Here is an 18,171-nt window from a genome sequence, read left to right as displayed (position 1 = left end):
AAGATTCCTACACAAAAACCTGTTTTAATTCTGCTTCCCACTTTATTATGCTACTGTCTAATCTTGGTTCTTGAACCTACTGGTCCCAGAGCATAGAACAATCTCAGAGCTGTAAAACTCTCAGGATCTTTTCTCTCCCTGGCCCATACCCTTCATCAGTCCATGCTATTAAATAATAGACACATTAGTTGACAGGCCAGGGATCAAAATCCAGCAAAATTTGGACATAAAATGTCAGCTTCCAAAATAAAAAACCGAGTCATATTTATCCAGAGCTGCATTTACAAAATCTTTCAGGAAAGGAAGCAAAAGAGAGTTGCAGCTATCAATCACTGGTGCTAGAGAATGTCAATCAATAAGGTGGATTCCCTGCTAAATCCACGGACCTTCCATGACAGGGGCAGTGGGGGCAGGTATCTCAATGGAATGCTTGGAGAAAAACAAAAGATTGCTTCTCCGGATTCTTCCTTTGATAAGTTCTTCACTCCTTGGGTACTTTACTCCGAGCCTCACAGGCCAGTTTTAACACACATACCAGGACCCTCATGTGCTAACCACTGCTGGGAATCAGCTCTGTAAAAGCTGCAGCCTGTTCACTACACTACTGAGCTGGAGAATTTGGTGGACCCTTGAGACACTATGCGCTGTGCAAAAGAGCGTATGGCATGCCCCTGAAGACAGTCCTACTTCTGAGGTAGCAGCAAGAAGGTGTATTTCAAGAAAAATCTGGGGGGAAAAAATGGAGATATTGGCTTGGATGTTTAAGGGTGAGTGGCAAATCAGAGGCTGGATCATGGTCACTGGCACTGAGGGAAGGAAAGAAAGGAAAAGAGAGAGAGAATGCAGATAGCTGGAGGGAGCAAGATGGAAGAAGAGTTGGTTGCTTTCCTAAATACCTGTCATGTACCCAGAGTCCTGGTTAAATGCTTGCCCAGAATAAAAGCTAGAAGGAGCAAAATGTTAACTACTTCCCAGTTCTGGGCTCAAAGAAATATCAAGTCAAATGCCTGGAGAGATGTTTAAAACCAAGTAACAGTACCAAACAAGGTAGGTGGTAGGCAGAAACTGAGTCAGGCATGATGTGGGCTTAAAAGAGAGCACATTCCACCTAAAAGCCTTACGGCACATCCACAAAACCCAGGCCACAGCTTAGCAAACACACTATGGGACACGGGAGGAAGGAAGGGTCCTCAATTCGGTCCACTCCCTCCTTCCAGAAGTTGAGAGGGTTTGAGGGATGGACCCAGCTCTGGCCAGAGAAAGACAGGGTGAACACAGGTTTCCTCACACAGGACAATGCTTCTTTTGGCCCACGGACTTTTTATTGAGTTCAAGAGTTTCAGTTCTATAGTTCTTCCTCTAACGATGTAGGAGAGATTGACTTACTGGATTGCTGGATTATCTTGCAGTGACTGGTGTGCTTAAGGCTATATGGGACTTGGTCTAGTCTCTTCTGACACAGCTCTTTTTCGTTCTCATCCAGCTCTGAATTGCTGCTGCTGCTGCTGCTGTCGTAGCTGCTGTCACTGCTACCGTAATACTTCTGCTTCTTCGTGACCTCTGCACACTCTGGCATGCAGCACAGGGGCTGAAACAGAGGGACGTGTTTGGTTAGAATCCCACTGCACAGGGCGCACCGTTTTCAGACCCCACCCCTACCCGCCCATGCTCCCTGCTTATTAGTGATGATGGAAAGCCCTCTCTACTGCTTGCTGCGCTTCAGCCGGTAGAGCGCGCCCTAGCTGTGAATCTGGCTTAGCCTACTATGGCTCAGTCCTGATGAGGACAAGGCTGTTTCTACGTGACCGCAATAAACAATAGTGGGTTTCTGTAAATAAAAACAACAAAGTGAGGGGAAATGTTTAATATAAAAATATACATAAATATTCTAAACACGATCAGCTTTCTTTACTCTGCCTGAGAGAGATTAGGTATCAAGCCTTACCCAATAAAAAAATGAGTGGGAGGTGGGGGGAGGGGCGAAGAGAGGCAAGCAGGACAAAAGGACTAAGAAAGCAAAACAAGAGAATCCATTAGAAGAACGCCGTGCACTAAAATATAGCCCAAGAATCTATTCACTCGGGTAATGTACAGGAAGTAAAGCATTACTCAGATGGCAAGCTCACTGTTGATATTTATGTATTCATCTATTTATTTTCCTTGGAATTGGACCCAAGGCCAGACTCACCAAGTTTGTGTGTGTGTGTGTGTGTGTGTGTGTGTGTGTGTGTGTGCGCGCGTGCGTGTGTATAATTTATATTTATATATATTAATATTAGTTAATTATCCACTGTCTAAATTTGTTTCAGATGACTTGTGGCCCTTCACAGAGAATCTCTAACTTCAACGCAGTCTGGCCACAGTGGAGCTGTCACTGGTTTTTTATCATCAAGGTGATATATGAAAATATATGTCATATATGAAAATCACCGTGGTGTGAGACTTTTTGAAAGAGGGACAGGATGCAGAGGAGTGACTCTGGACAGATCTGATGATTACAGCATTGTGCCCTGGTATTTTTCAGAGAACCAACCTGCTTCCATTCCTCTGACAGATGCTTCTAAAGACAGCAGGTTGAGGGGCAGGGAGAGAGATGAGATGGCCTAACTTCAGAAAGAGTGCGCATAATGCAGAAGCAGACGGCTCTGTGACTCAGTTGTTTTAAGGCTGCTTGTTACACACATCATTCAACTCCTGTTCCTGCTGAGACAGTCTCCTGCAGTTATATACTAGTGGCTTTGATGTTAATGTATACCATAATGAATTCCTTGGATGTCATGGGGGTTTGTGGGACAAAACTGTCCCTCCAGTATGACAGTATAGGATAAGAAAGGAAGGTGAGAGGCATTTCAAAAATCACCTAGAATACAGACCAAGCCAAAGCATGATAGTGTTAATGTTACAGCTTGTGTGATGGGTGAAATGCAACCAAGATGGAAAAGGAACAGAGTGCACTAAGGACCAACATGTCTTTAAGCGCATGCTCTCCTTCTGGTGATCAAATATTAACAGAGTACCAAAAATGTTCAAACGGAAATGCGTAAAAACATTTGCCAGCAAGGCAGTCATCAAACACGCTGACGAGCTTGACAAACATGAACTCCAGAGAAAAGATGTCTCTTCAGAGGTTTAGTATACCCCGAAGGACAGAGGCTTGATCAACCCTCCTTCCAGCAGCACAAAGCTTCAGCTTTCCCAAGGACCCTGAGTCCATAATTATTCAACCCTACTAGGAAGCCATGGAGGAAACAGGGCAGCTGAAGCACTGGGTCATGCAAACACGCAGGACTTTGTGACCAGCATACTGTTCAAGCAATACGTAAAGAGGACTCATGGCAACTGAAATCCCAGGCGTGCTCTAACTGTGGGGTGGGATTTTGAAAGTGGCATGAAGTTATGACATGAATTATATTTTATTTGCAGTTTCATTATGAAACAGGGCAGATATAAAAATGCATACAGGTATAGATAAATGTGTTCTTATCAACTCTCTAATGCTTTACTGTTTTACTAATTAATATTCCTTAAATTCTCAAATATTGTTTATTGTATATAGTAAAATACTATATACAGTATAGATAAATGTGTTCTTATCAACTCCCTAATGCTTTACTGTTTTACTAATTAATATTCCTTAAATTCTCAAATATTGTTTATTGTATATAGTAAAATACTATATACAGGATAGTATAAATACTACTATTTATCCTATACAAAGTTGATTTAACAAAAACATTTCAAATTATTCAACTAATGAAGCCCTTGGTGACCACTGCTCACCATGAAGCACTGTCTCTCTGAAATGGGAGTTCTCTTTAGAAGTATGGATCCTTTTAGACACCTTGATAAAACTTAAATAAAAATTATAAATACATTTCTATATTAATTATGCCAATCTCAGCTACTTCATAAGGAACTGCCCAGTTCATCTCATTTCAACAAATACATGGTTAGCTTCTCCAGTTTACTTAGGATGAGAGAATTGGAAAATATACAATGTGAGTTCTTCCCTGGACTCTGTTATGCTTTGATTTGGATGTCAAGTCTCCTGTAATGAAAATATAAGATGCCAAGGGCCTTTGCATATGCCTTTCTACCATTGATGTTGTGTCCCCAGGCTGTCTCAAGTTGGTTTTGGCAAATGCTGATGACTGCTACACAAAGCTTAGGAACTCTAGTGCTACAACCAGTTGGTGCAAGATACTTATAAAATAGGCAAAGCTTAAAAACTCCTCGACTGTTTCCCCCAGTGGAGCCATGACTCATAAGGGCATTCACTTTCTCAGATAATCTAAACATATTTGTTTCACAGAAACGTTCAGCGTTCAGAACAATCTGTGATATCCAGGGTCTTCACACAGGTATCCCTTGCCAGGATTGCCTTGCATCATTTTCATTTCTTGCTCCTGAAGCGTGCCACAGACTCCCACACCTCCACCACACCCAATCAACACAGCATGACAACTCCAAGGCTCTGCCTTGCTTGTCCCTCCTAACTCGTGAAGGCAAGGCTCATTTTGCAAATCTGTTTCCTGTGGAAATACCTCCAGTCTAGAAGGCTGTCTCCAGGCAACCCTCCTAATTTACACTCCATACTCACCACATACACCTTGCTTTGACATTTACCTATCCCCTCATCAACTATCCAATGAGAACTTTTTGGACACATTAGACAATTTTGACCAATAGATTTGGGAAAGTGTGATGTACTAGACACTCTTAGGTGCTACAGATGAAAGATAAAAATGTATTCCCCACCTTAAAAGTACACACAACCTCACACAAATAATGACTTGTCACAACTGCTCTGAAACACCAGTACTCATGGGCAAGAGCGGGGATGAGGGAAAGTTTAAGTAGACTTAAATTTAAGTCTACATAGTGGAGCAAGGCAAGTTCACACAAAGTAGCCTTGATGCAGGCTAGTTAGGGAGTCGCTAAACAGTCCACCAATACATCAGTGTATTTTCTTCTTCTTTGTTTTAGTGACCAGGTTTTAAAGCATACCTGTATGTTTAATGTTCAATAAAGCCACCTGTACGCTTTAGTGAACAAGTGTTAAAACATATGACCCTAACAAATTGTGTGTGAGTGGAGAGATGGCTCAGCAATGCTGAAACATGTGTGAAGAAGTTCCCAGACACTGAGAAGCATGTCCTGGGGCTGGCAAGATGACTCAGGGGTTAAGAGCTCTTCCAAAGATCCTGAGTTCAAATTCCAGCAACCACATGGTGGCTCACAGCCATCCGTAATGACATTTGACGCCCTCTTCTGGATTGTCTGAAGACAGCTACATTGTAGTTACATATAATTAATAAATAAATGAATGTTAAAAAGAAAAAAGTGTATCTATGATTTCTCAAATTCAACTTTGCGTTTCCCTGCCAGTGAGGAATATCTCATACATTAAACAGAGGGAGCAACATCACAGATGCTAAGTTAAGCAGATATGTGCCTCTCCTCCGACTACACAGCAGCATTCCCATTCCTAAGAACTGGGCCTGTTTGCAGGAACACTCTGTTAGCAAAGGAAAAGCTCCCGAAGACACTGCAGAGATTCCTGATGGCGGCACTTATTACCACACCATTTGCAAAGGCTGTGCCATGTAACCAACCCTAAATGCCAACAACAGAGCATTGGACAAGGAAATGCGTGCTTTACACACACAATAAAAATGTTCAGCCATTAAGAAGCCAAATTTGTATCATTTATAGGAAAATATGCAACTGGGATATTCGTGTTAAGTGAATAAGACAGTCCCAGATCAATATTGTATGTTTTCTTTTGGTTGTGGTTACTTCATTTTATATAGATACATAAAATCATGGACATAAACGTAATACAAAAATGAAAGTAAAATGTTTAGAAAGGCAGGGGAAGCTAATAGGAAAAATGGGCAAGAAAGGGGAGAACAGAATTACACTCAACTGAAATGGAAATTTCTGGTTTCTGTGGGGACTCAGGTATGTCATGTGATATTAGCCGAAGCAGGAACAGGAGAGAGGATGTTTTGCTGAAGCAGACAGGTGAAAGGACAAGTGATGATTAAAACGAGTGTACATAGAACCCTACAGTGTGACGAAGCTCGTGCATTAGTTTGCCTTGATCCGCTTCGCTAGTCTTTGCTGAAGACTGTCTTGAATGGTTTGCTTTGTACAGTGTGGCTGATCTTTGCTTTTCGTGGCTTTGTAGAGAGAAACTCGCCAAAGAACGTCTCCTGAAATTCCAGGGGCTTCTTGCCACTCAGCGGAGCTTCTCCCCTTCTTCCAGATGTAACTGTCACTGCTGGTTCGTGTTTGGTGTTTGTAGAGTGAACTGGACTGCTGTTGCTGATTCGTGTTTGGTGTTTTGACAGTGAGCTGGACTGCTGACAACGAAGATTGGAATAGCCCCCAAAGAACTATTTCCAAGCATGTCCACAAACCCCGTTTCCTATTAAACTTTCTTCTCCCCTACCTCTGATGGGTGGTGAGCTAACAGGGAGGTTAAAGCACCCTTATTAAAGTAGGTTATGAAAACTCTAAGCCTACACTCAGCGTACAATGTGGACATTCATAACGTATGGAAACTAAATGAACAGATAGGGGGTTCCCTATTAATAATGTACCTCTAGTGACACAATCTACCTTATCTATAACCCCAAATACTTCTTTGTTAGTTATCTACGACTATAATAAAACTCTAACATTGAACTTAGAATAGAGGTAGTCCTCCTATGTCCAGCCCATCTGAATCTCTAGGCAATCATCAGCACTTGAGGATGAACCAAAACTCTAATGGAAGCTAATGAAACAAAGCTCTAGAGTGTGAGGCAACGCCATTTTCCTGGTTTTGCCTTCACTGAACACAAAGCTCCTGAAGTTCCTATGAAAACGCATCCTAACTGTGAAGGGAAATGCCTAGCTGAGATCACTTGCGCCCATGACATGGACTTGGGCGCCATCTCACCTTCGGTCCTCGGACCCGGCCGGTTTTCCCCATCAGCTTTTCATCATCGATTTCGCACTGCTCCAGAAGATCCAGGAGATCTTCCTCCTTCAGAAACGTGATGAAAATGGTGGTCACTGAAAGTATAGAGACTTTTTACGAGGTCACTAATCTCTACAAGCTGGTGTACGGCGGTTATTCTAGAGCCTATGCAGTGTTGATTACTCAGACGAAAGAAAGAAACATTAAAGGCAAAGGCTTCAGGAAACTTTACCAAAATCTGGGAGTAAACATAACACACAGCTGAAGTATGTGTGCAATCATCATAGGCGAGCATGTTCTTCCCAACATATCACTGAAATCTCAGGCTTGCCAACCTTAATAAATCATCTCCCTAGACACTAAGACATGAAAAGCTCACGCCTGTCTTCCAGACTTCATCCCATTAGTCATTCCTGTACTGATTAGCACAATTTAAGATTAAAACAGGACACAGAAAATGAAAACTGGCCAGGAGTTTCATTTAGAAAGAATTTAATGTTAGAAATTTGTGTAATGGACACCACTTAATGAAGCTGTTTAGAAGTACTAATTATTGCAAGAATATTTTTACAGCCTTATGAAATATTTTAATTCAATGCCTATTACCGGTAGAGGAAATCTCTAAGTATCCCAGTAGCTTTATCTTATGAGCCTCTGAATTTACTTTGAAATCACAGGGAAAACTTTAAGGGCATCCACCAATATCAGAAGTTGAGCAAACCTGCACAGCTGTATTGAGGGGTATGATCAGCCACCTTGCCGTGTGATCCAGACATCATCACTGACAAAACTAAGCTCACATATTATGATTTCTACTTCAAAACCTCCTTAAAGTTTACAGAAGAAACCAGGAGTCACACCACAGCTCACAGTAGAAATGCATTCCAACTAGGAAAGACAGCTATAAAAATGCCAAAAAGCCTCTCGCTCTGGTCCACTGGGTTATACGGACAGCATCCTTAGAAACGGACAGCATCCTCGAGGAGCCTGATTTTATTCAGGAGAAAAACCATAACAAACAATATTTTCATCCTAAAAACTCCAGATGAGCTAAGCAGCCATATATTTTAAAAGAGAAAGCTACAGATGATCAAAGAGCAAAGGAGTTCAATTCTCCAGAAAGAGGCTGGTTCCTCCCCAGAGAGCAGAGAGGAGGTTCCTCCCCAGAGAGCGAGAGGAGGAGTGGTCACTTTTAACTTTGGGATCCTCTATCAAATCGGGGCAAAGATGGCAGAGACAAAGCCATAATAGGTGAATTTCTGCTGAGTTAAGACTGTCACCTTGAGATAGTATCAGGATGATATAACAAGAGCCCCAGCTAGCTTGTCTAACAAGAGCACGCACAAAATTAGAGACGTTCAGCCAGCTCCCAGGTGTTTCCCAGGTGTACCAACACCTTAGCTGATTGCTGAGACACGTCGTGAGTGAGGCCACCCTGACATTCCCTCCCCAGTCAAATGCAAACATCTCTGCCCTACACAATTTACTGCAAAGTAAGACCAGCCCAGGAAACTACTCAGCTGTTACCTGTCAGGGCCACATAATAAGCAAATAAACAAAGATTTGTTATACTGCAATAAAGAACCAATACACCCTGCACAAGGAAAAAGAGGGAGGGCAGGCAGAAAGAGGTGGAGAGAATGGACAGAGGAAGAGAAAGAAAAATGAGAGAGGAGGGAAGAGGCGAGAGGAGAAGGGCGCAGAGGGACGGGGAAATGAAAGAGGTAAACAGAAGAAAGACTTGGAGGTGTGAGCTTTTGTGTAAGATTCCAAGACAGGGCCTTGCTCTGGAGCCCAGGCTGCTCGTCAACTCTTTAGGCCATCTAGGCAATCCTTCTGCCTCAGTCTCCCAAGTGCTAGTAAGGCAAGCCTGTGCTGCCACATTCAAATGAGGGACAGAACCGTAATTGTTCTTCTTTGCCAAGTCTATGTAGCATCAAGAGAAACTAGTGCAGTATTAGTTATAATTAAAAGGAGAACGTCACAAGCCACTGGATTACCTCAACAGATTTCCCTATCCAGTTTCATACACAAATCTACATCAGGATGCATTTTATTATAATGAGATTATAGCACAGTATCAGAATGATCAGCCTGAAGCTTCTCCTGCTATGCATCTTATTGATGAAGTCACTTAGCTCTGATATGTGACCACCTCTTAAGAAGAAAAGCGTCAAGAACACCATAAAGGTAAAGTGTTTCTATATGTAAGGCTCAGCTAGCATCCACTCTGTGTGTGTGTGTGTGTGTGTGTGTGTGTGTGTGTGTGTATGCCCGCGCAGACGTATGTGTGTATGTCTGTAAGTGCACTAGTGTGTTTATGTGTATATATCTGTGTGCATGCTTGTGTGTGTACATGTGTATATGAGCATGTGTGTATGTGCATGTGTGCATGTTTGTGTGTATGTCTGTATGCATGCGTGTGTATGTACATGTGTGTATGTATCTCTGTATGCATATATGTGGACATGGTATATATGTATGTGTGTATGTGTGTATGTCTGTGTGCATGCATGTGTGTAATTTGTGTGTATGTCTGTGTGTATGTGTCTGTGTGTATTCATGCTTGTGTGTGTACATGTGTGTATGTGCATGTATGTCCACTTGCATACATGTGTGTGCATGTGTGTCTATGTACATGTATGTGTGTGCATGTGTCTGTATGTATGTGTTTATATTTACAGAAATCAGTGAAAGTTCTGTATCAACCACTCTGCCTTATTCCCTTGAGATAGGGTCTCTGCCTGAACCTGAACCAGGCTGGCAGCTGGCAGTGCCCAGGGATCTTCCTGTCTTTGCCCCATAAAGCACTGGGGTTACAGAAGTACGAGTGCTTACAACCGGCTTTGTACGTGGGCGTAGAGGATTTGGAATCAGGTCTTCATGCTTACACAGCAAGCATTTCTACCCACTGAGCCATGTCCTCAGCCTAAGATGGTTCATTACTAAGGACCACAGAACTTGGCTCTCATCCTCTCACCCGCATCTTTTTCAGAGGATTGTTCATTTCTCGCTGGAATGAAGCTGCTCTTCCCGAGAGGAAGGTCTGGAAGGCGACGGCCAGCAAACCTTCATACTTCTCAAGCAGTGCTTTGTCTTCAGGAGGATAAATTCTCCTACGAAAAAGAGAGATCAGAGAAACCCATGTGCTTACAAGAATCTGACGCAATCCAGGAGCTAAGATCACCAGTTTAGAGAACCGCTGCCCCCCTCCCTCTGGGCCAAGTAGGTGCTAGAAACAGACATGGATGAGTAAGGGGGGAGTCCCAAGTATCCATCTGGTATACCACTTATGTAGACAAGTTCCACTGAAGGGTTTGAAGAATGGTGTTTGGACAAGTTGGTGAAATACTGGACTTTGAGAGAAAGTGTTCTGGGGACCCGGGATAATGCAGAAGGTACGTATGTATCAATGTATGTACTACATACATTGTGAGGGTCCATATACTCATGCAAGTACTCATGGGGTGAGGAAATGAAAAGAGGGTGGAAGCAGAATGGGAAGAGCGCCTTCACCTCTCCTTGCTGCTCTGGGGGTGTCGATGCCAGGAAGAAGGGGATGCTACCAGAAAGGGTGAGAAAACCTGAACCCCTCCCCAACCCTCTGCTAAACCCTCATGTGGCAATGTCAGGCCTGGAGGAGGGACCATCTTTCCAAGAATATTAACGGGTCCCTTTTTTTCCTTTCCAGGGGTATTTTGTGAAGATTACCCACACCCTCTCTCCCATCTCCACCCAGACCCTTCAAATACGTTCTTCTTTTGCCTCGTTGTTAAGGAAATACAGCAGCCAGCAGAAACTGCCAGAAAGAATACTAGAAGACATGACTCTTGCTTTTCTTAAAATACTACATAGTGACCAAGGACAGTCACAGAAAACGTTGGTTAAAAACCTCCCTAGGCAGAGCAGAAACTGGCCCAGTCAGCAGGAGCCAAGAGCCATCTACCTGCAGACACCCGTACATGTCCTGAAACATAGTGAGCGAGAAGCTGTTTCTAACGAAGAAAGCACAGCAATTAAAATACGCTGAAAAGGGCTAGAATGAAGAAACACCACCTCTTCGGTCTCAGAAAAACAAAACAACAACAACCACAACCACAACAAGAACCACGCAGCGGGCGTCTACCTGTAATTCCCCATATGTCGGTTTTCATGTTCTTCCTGCGAAACCTGCTTTCGTACTTGAAGGAGTCTCTCTTTCTAAAAAATGATCAGATTTTTATAAAAATTATGCTAGGTCATGCAGTTGAAACTGTAAGTTGCTGTTAAAAGGTTCACACCAGGCTGGGGGGTGGCTCGGTGACAGAACACTTGCCTAGCATGGGTTCCCTATGCACCACAGCACAAGTCAGAATAAAAATAAGCCAAGATACCAAGCCCAGCGCCCATACCAACTCTTCTTTCCGCCTCTCCAGCTGGTGCCTCTGCTGTTCCCAGTCGGAGGAGCCTGGCGAAAGCCTTCTTACTGGGTTTTGACCGTACAGCCTCCTCTGAGCCTCCGCTTTTTGCTTGGCCAAGTTTTTCCTTTTATCGCTGGTCCTGAAATGTAAAACACAAGACCATAACTCTCACTTCAGAAAACTTCTGATGGCATCCCTCTGAGGATGGGACTGGGAATAAAGTTGTTAAGTTTATATCTTCACATACATTCTGCCCGTCTAACTATCAGTAAAGGGACTCTGTAAGGAAGTGTAATGGTTATTCCTGGTTGTTAACTTGACTCTATCTGGAATGAACTACAATCCAGAATTGGAGGGCTCTCCTGTGATCCTGATCTTGAGGCTGGAAGACACAAGTTTCTGACCTGGATCTTGGCATGGAGATCTTGAGGCATAGTGGCTATGAATCCCAGGAGACTAAGGCAAGGAGATTTCTGAATTCAAGGACATTTGGAAAAAAGCAAGTCCTAGATCCTGGCATGGTGGCACACACCTTCTGCTGGAGACCTACATAAGGACATTGGAACGAGGAAGATTCACTCTTCTTCGTCTGCTGGCCTTATGGGAGTGAACAGGTACTGGATCCTTGGACTTCCAATCACAGCCTATGATGATCATTGTTCGGGAGTTGGACTACAGACTGTAAGTCATCATAACCAATTCCCTTACTCTATAGAGACTCCCCATAAGTTCTGTGACTCTAGAGAACCCTGACTAATACAGGAAATTTGTGCTTTAGAAAATAACAAGAGATGGAAATCTTGTATGTCTTGAAGATTCCAAGGCCCCTGGTTTCACAGTTCATCCTAGAAATGCAACATCTATGGTCTTTGGTGAATTAAATGCTCAATCTGTCTCCTTCTCTTAAACTTAAGCAACACTCGTGTGTTGGGTTTTCCCTTTGAGGTTTAATCTAGGTAATCGACCAATGTGTCTCTCTTCCTTTTACTCATTTGTTTTCTTTACGCTCTGCTAGGCTAAGCACCCTTTAGTGCATTTCCAGACATGTCTAAAACCCTAGGAAGTGTCACCATTTAAAAACTGACTCCACATCCTTCCCATCGTTTTACTCAACTGTGAACATTTAGCAACAACTCTCCAGTGTGTGGAGAAGACGTCCTGCTCTGGATCATTTGCCTCCCCACCTCCCTCTTCTCTCCCGTTCCTCCCTCGCGGAGCTGGACTCAATCTGAGATCTTTCTTTGCTTCCATGGTTGCAGCACAGTAGAATTTAGGAGTAGTTATAAAGCGAAATAAATACTGCCCTCACCCTTTTGCTGAAGGGACCCTGTTATAGCTGTCTCGTATGAGGCTATGCCAGTGCCTGGCAAATACAGAAGTGGATGCTCACAGTCATCTATAAAATGGAACACAGGGCCCCCAATGGAGAAGCTAGAGAAAGCACCCAAGGAGCTGAAGGGGTCTGCAACCCTATAGGTGGAAAAACAATATGAACTAATCAGTACCCCCAGAGCTCGTGTCTCTAGCTGCATATGTAGCAGAAGATGGCCTAGTTGGCCATCACTGGGAAGAGAGGCCCCTTAGTATTGCAAACTTTATATGCCCCAGTACAGGGGAATTCCAGGGCCAAGAAGCAGGAGTGGGTAGGTAGGTAAGCAGGGCAGAGGGAGGGTATAGGGAACTTTCGGGATAGCATTTGAAATGTATATAAAGAAAATATCTAATAAAAAAAGAAAAAAAAAAATACTGCCCTCACCCACAAAGACGTAACAGAACAAAGCCAGCCAGAGCTCTCAGCCCTAACCTTAGACACCGCCCTGGCTTCTGTGGCCGTGGATGCAAATCACAGGGGAAAAACAGGCTGCTGTCTGCTCAGCTTGAAGAAGGAAGAGTTGTGTAAGCTACAAAGGGTCCCACTGAACTCATTAAAGACTGCTTTTCCAAAGCAAAGGCTTTGGGGAAAGGACAGATGTAAAGTGAGGGACAAGACGGATTTCTGATGTTAGTGACTAGCGACTAAGAATATTTCTGTTCCAATGAAGACTGCGAGTCCGGTTGGGTGTGCTCAGTGGAAAGGAAATTCCAGGGCTGAGGTAGGTATTTATCATCATCATCCTCATCATCATCATCCTCATCATCATCATCATGTTTAAGATTCCAGTTTTTTCTAAAACGATCACTTATACATAGCAGAGACAAAAGGAAACATGAGAGAGAGGAGAATAAAATAGGGAGGTGGAGGAGGGGAGTGGGGAGGAAGAACCTTTTGGTTTTCTTTTTTAGTGGTGTGGCCTTTTATTAGGGGGAGGAAAAAAAAAAAGCCCAGAACCAAGCAGTAGCTTGCCAACAGAAGCCCAGAAACACCAGAGTTTCTCTGTTACATATCCTGCTGGGGTGATAGGAAAAGATCGATCTGCAAGAAAATGGTCTCTGTGCAGTTCAGCCAAGTGGACTCAGGAGGTGTCTCCTGGCTTTTGTTTCGTCTTATAAATAATAGCACTGCTATAGGCGACTAAGGGCAGGGGCGGGGGGTAGAATGTCTCTCCTTCTGCTCTAGTCAGAACTGTAAACAAATCCATTTCCTTCTTCTAACTCTATCTGCAGGTTGGATCAGCAGACCCAGTAAGCAAGGGACCCTGGGTCCTGCTATAGCACTACGGTCCCAAGTCAGGTCACACCAGGGCTGCATACACACCTGTGTGGACAAGGCAAAGATGATAGTGATATCTCAGTTAGAACAGCCTTTTCACATTCTGGTTTGTAGAAATACTGCCAATGTAAATTTACATTTGCATTTCTATAAATATAGGCACAGGTTAGGACCAATGGTTCTTACTACTTCAGAGACCAGAATAAATTTAACCACAGGCCGGACAGTTGGATTTAGTCAGCACCTTAACCAACAGGTTTTTCCTTCAATGTCTGTACATTGACCTAAGAAGTTTTGTTGCCCACTTTTTTGACACTCCCTCACACATTACTTTGAGAGTCTCTCCAGGGCTTTGTCTACCCCTCTGCTTCGGCTGTGGTGTGTCCGGTAATTGTCACAGCAGATGGGTAAAGATTCTCTGCCTTTCCCCATTCTGCATCCTCAACAAGTCCTTTCCCAGACTACGGGGCTCTTTTCCCTTTGTCTTCTAATCCAAATTATAGCCAATATTCTCCACAATAGCTATGGCCCAGATGGTATGAAAACAGACAGAGGGTCTTAGCCAACTAAGACCTTGCTAAGGTCCACTGCCCTTTCAGAGGTGACAATCTAGCCAGGATGGGAGACAGGATATAAACCAACATACAGGGTACAATGTGATAGAGAAGATGGTGAAGTTAAGAAGCAGGAGAAGTTAGGCTGGAGCTAGGTTTAAAGAGAAGAAATGACATAAAGCTGTCTGGCCCCAGAGGTCCACGTGCTGGGAGCTTGTTCTCCAACCTAACGTACTGAGAGTTCACAGACCTTTTAGAGGAAAGCTCTAGAGCAAGGTGATGAGGCGAACGGCCACAACCGTGAATGGACCATCGTGTTTCCTGAAAGCCTAGGTTAGTTCTGAGTTGGATTGAGTCTTAGGGGTTGAATAAACTGTGGTGAAAGCCGGCTGTTCACAGAGCATGCCAGCCTCCTGTCTGCCTCACCATCACCTCACACCTCACCATCTCACACCTCACCACTTCACATCTCACCATCTCACACTTCACTATCATCTCACACCTCACCATTTCACATCTCACCATCTCACACCTCACCATCTCACACCTCACCATCTCACACTTCACCATCATCTCACACCTCACCATCTCACACCTCACCATTTCACATCTCACCATCTCACACTTCACTATCATCTCATACCTCACCATTTCACATCTCACCATTTCACACCTCACCATCTCACACTTCACCATCATCTCACACTTCACCATCTCACACCTCACCATCTCACACTTCACCATCATCTCACACTTCACCATCTCACACCTCACCATCTCCCACCTCACCATCTCACACTTCACCATCATCTCACACCTCACCATCTCCCACCTCACCATCTCCCACCTCACCATCTCACACTTCACCATCATCTCACACCTCACCATCTCCCACCTCACCATCTCACACTTCACCATCATCTCACACCTCACCATCTCCCACCTCACCATCTCCCACCTCACCATCTCACACTTCACCATCATCTCACACCTCACCATCTCCCACCTCACCATCTCACACCTCACTACCATCTCACACCTCACCACTTCACACCTGCTCTGCAACATGTGCCCACATGCCTTCTCCTTTCCTGTGATGAGATGACACAGCCTGAGGCCCTCACAAGTAGCTGAGAGAAACAAAGCAAGCATACCCTTCAGGTCTGGGAGACAGATATACCTATTTACTGTACAAATTCTTTAGTCTAGGGTAACTTTGCTATAGCCTTACTATAACAAAAGGAAGAATAGAATAACTCTACCCCAATGATACCAAGGACTTGGACGTGTGTTGTTACCAGTGTTGACTCTCTGCTTGGGCCTGCTGACCCTGCCCCAGGGGAGGAGACCAAAGGCCTAAGTGGCAGCCATGGGGTGGACAACATTCAGCTGATTTATCACAAAGAAAGAAGGGGACGAGGACTGCATCTCACCGCTATGACTTTCATAGGAATGGTGGCCCTTAGCGGAGGACAAAGCAATGGGACACTTTCTGTCTTCACCACGGTCCACACACTGTCCTGTGAGTCCATCCAGGGACCACTCCCTTGTCTTGTGTGTGCCATGAGCTGGCAGCACTGGGGTACCTGAAGTCCTGTGACTGGGACTGCTCTGTTCCCCCAGTGTCTTTGTCACATTGAATGCATGGCCCTTCAGGATATGTAAGGGAACTGTACCTGTTTGTTATAATAGCAAACAGCTTGTAAGAAGTACTTCATCAACTCTAGATGAAATCGGCTCTTTCAGTGTCCAGTAAATACCTGTGTTTATATTTAACATTTGTGGGCTGGAGGGAGCATAATTACCAGTGGTAGAAATGGCACAAGATAAATATGACTGAAGGAAAAAAACTGAGTTCCACTCATACTTAAGTTAAATATGAGACACATTATCCATTCGTTCATTCGCTTCCTTGTTGATTTAGTACATGTTTATAACCACAGGATAGGCAAAAAGAAAAAAGAAAAAAAGGAAAGAAAAACGCAGCAATCGCTGACCCGGGGCAAAAGCCCCTTCCGCTCCACTCGAGCCCCGGGCTTCCTTGCCAGCGTAGTTGCCTGACACCCGCAAGGGCCCACACAGGATTCTCCACGGGATCCTAAGACCTCTGGTGAGTGAAACACAGCGCCGGCCCCAATCCAATCGCGCGGAACCTGAGACTGCGGTACATAGGGAAGCAGACTACCCGGGCCTGACCCGGGACAAAAGCCCCTTCCGCTCCACTCGAGCCCCGGGCTTGCTTGCCAGCAGAGTCGCCTGACACCCGCAAGGGCCCACAGAGGATTCCCCACGGGATCCTAAGACCTCTAGTGAGTGGAACACAACTTCTGCCAGGAGTCCGGTTCGAACACCAGATATCTGGGTACCTTCCCTGCAAGAAGAGAGCTTTCCTGCAGAGAATACTCTACCCACTGAAACCAAGGAGAGTGCTACCCTCCCAGGTCTGCTTATAGAGGCTAACAGAGTCACCTGAAGAACAAGCTCTTAACAGAGACAACTATAACAGCTAGCTTCAGAGATTACCAGATGGCGAAAGACAAACGTAAGAATCCTACTAACAGAAATCAAGACCACTCACCATCATCAGAACGCAGCACTCCCACCCCACCTAGTCCTGGGCACCCCAACACAACCGAAAATCTAGACCCAGATTTAAAAGCATTTTTCATGATGATGATAGAGGACATCAAGAAGGACTTTCATAAGTCACTTAAAGAATTACAGGAGAGCACTGCTAAAGAGTTACAGGCCCTTAAAGAAAAGCAGGAAAACACAGCCAAACAGGTAGAAGTCCTTAAAGAAAAACAGGAAAACACATCCAAACAGGTAATGGAAATGAACAAAACCATACTAGAACTAAAAAGGGAAGTAGACACAGTAAAGAAAACCCAAAGCGAGGCAACGCTGGATATAGAAACCCTAGGAAAGAGATCTGGAACCATAGATGCGAGCATCAGCAACAGAATACAAGAAATGGAAGAGAGAATCTCAGGTGCAGAAGATTCCATAGAGAACATCGACACAACAGTCAAAGAAAATACAAAATGCAAAAGGATCCTAACTCAAAACATCCAGGAAATCCAGGACACAATGAGAAGACCAAACCTACACATAATAGGAGTGGATGAGAATGAAGATTTTCAACTCAAAGGACCAGCAAACATCTTCAACAAAATAATTGAAGAAAACTTCCCAAACATAAAGAAAGAGATGCCCATGATCATACAAGAAGCCTACAGAACTCCAAATAGACTGGACCAGAAAAGAAATTCCTCCCGACACATAATAATCAGAACAACAAATGCACTAAATAAAGATAGAATATTAAAAGCAGTAAGGGAGAAAGGTCAAGTAACATATAAAGGAAGGCCTATCAGAATTACACCAGACTTTTCACCAGAGACTATGAAAGCCAGAAGAGCCTGGACAGATGTTATACAGACACTAAGAGAACACAAATGCCAGCCCAGGCAACTATAACCGGCCAAGCTCTCAATTACCATAGATGGAGAAACCAAAGTATTCCACGACAAAACCAAATTCACACAATATCTTTCCACGAATCCAGCCCTTCAAAGGATAATAACAGAAAAGAAG

General features: G+C 44.0%; 1 protein-coding gene across 5 annotated transcripts in view; it reads right to left on the bottom strand.

The window, feature by feature from the left end:
- The window catches only part of Ttll7 (tubulin tyrosine ligase-like family, member 7), a 131,826-nt gene that overhangs the window by 42,446 nt on the left and 71,209 nt on the right, over nt 1-18,171 (bottom strand). For 4 of the 5 annotated variants that reach the window (XM_017319721.2, XM_017319722.2, NM_001302957.2 and 1 more), the window contains exons 11-15: nt 11,362-11,509; nt 11,097-11,170; nt 9,951-10,086; nt 6,950-7,036; nt 1,387-1,588 (exon numbers count right to left, since the gene is read on the bottom strand). In XM_017319721.2, the coding sequence (XP_017175210.1) occupies nt 1,387-1,588; nt 6,950-7,036; nt 9,951-10,086; nt 11,097-11,170; nt 11,362-11,509 (647 nt within the window). Of the gene's footprint in view, nt 1-1,307; nt 1,589-6,949; nt 7,037-9,950; nt 10,087-11,096; nt 11,171-11,361; nt 11,510-18,171 lie in introns of those variants that run through there. The other variant, NM_001302958.1, reaches the window with a different exon arrangement.

Source organism: Mus musculus, chromosome 3, assembly GCF_000001635.26.
Source record: "Mus musculus strain C57BL/6J chromosome 3, GRCm38.p6 C57BL/6J".
Classification (NCBI taxonomy): domain Eukaryota; kingdom Metazoa; phylum Chordata; class Mammalia; order Rodentia; family Muridae; genus Mus; species Mus musculus.
This window is presented reverse-complemented; position numbering and strand designations above follow the sequence as displayed.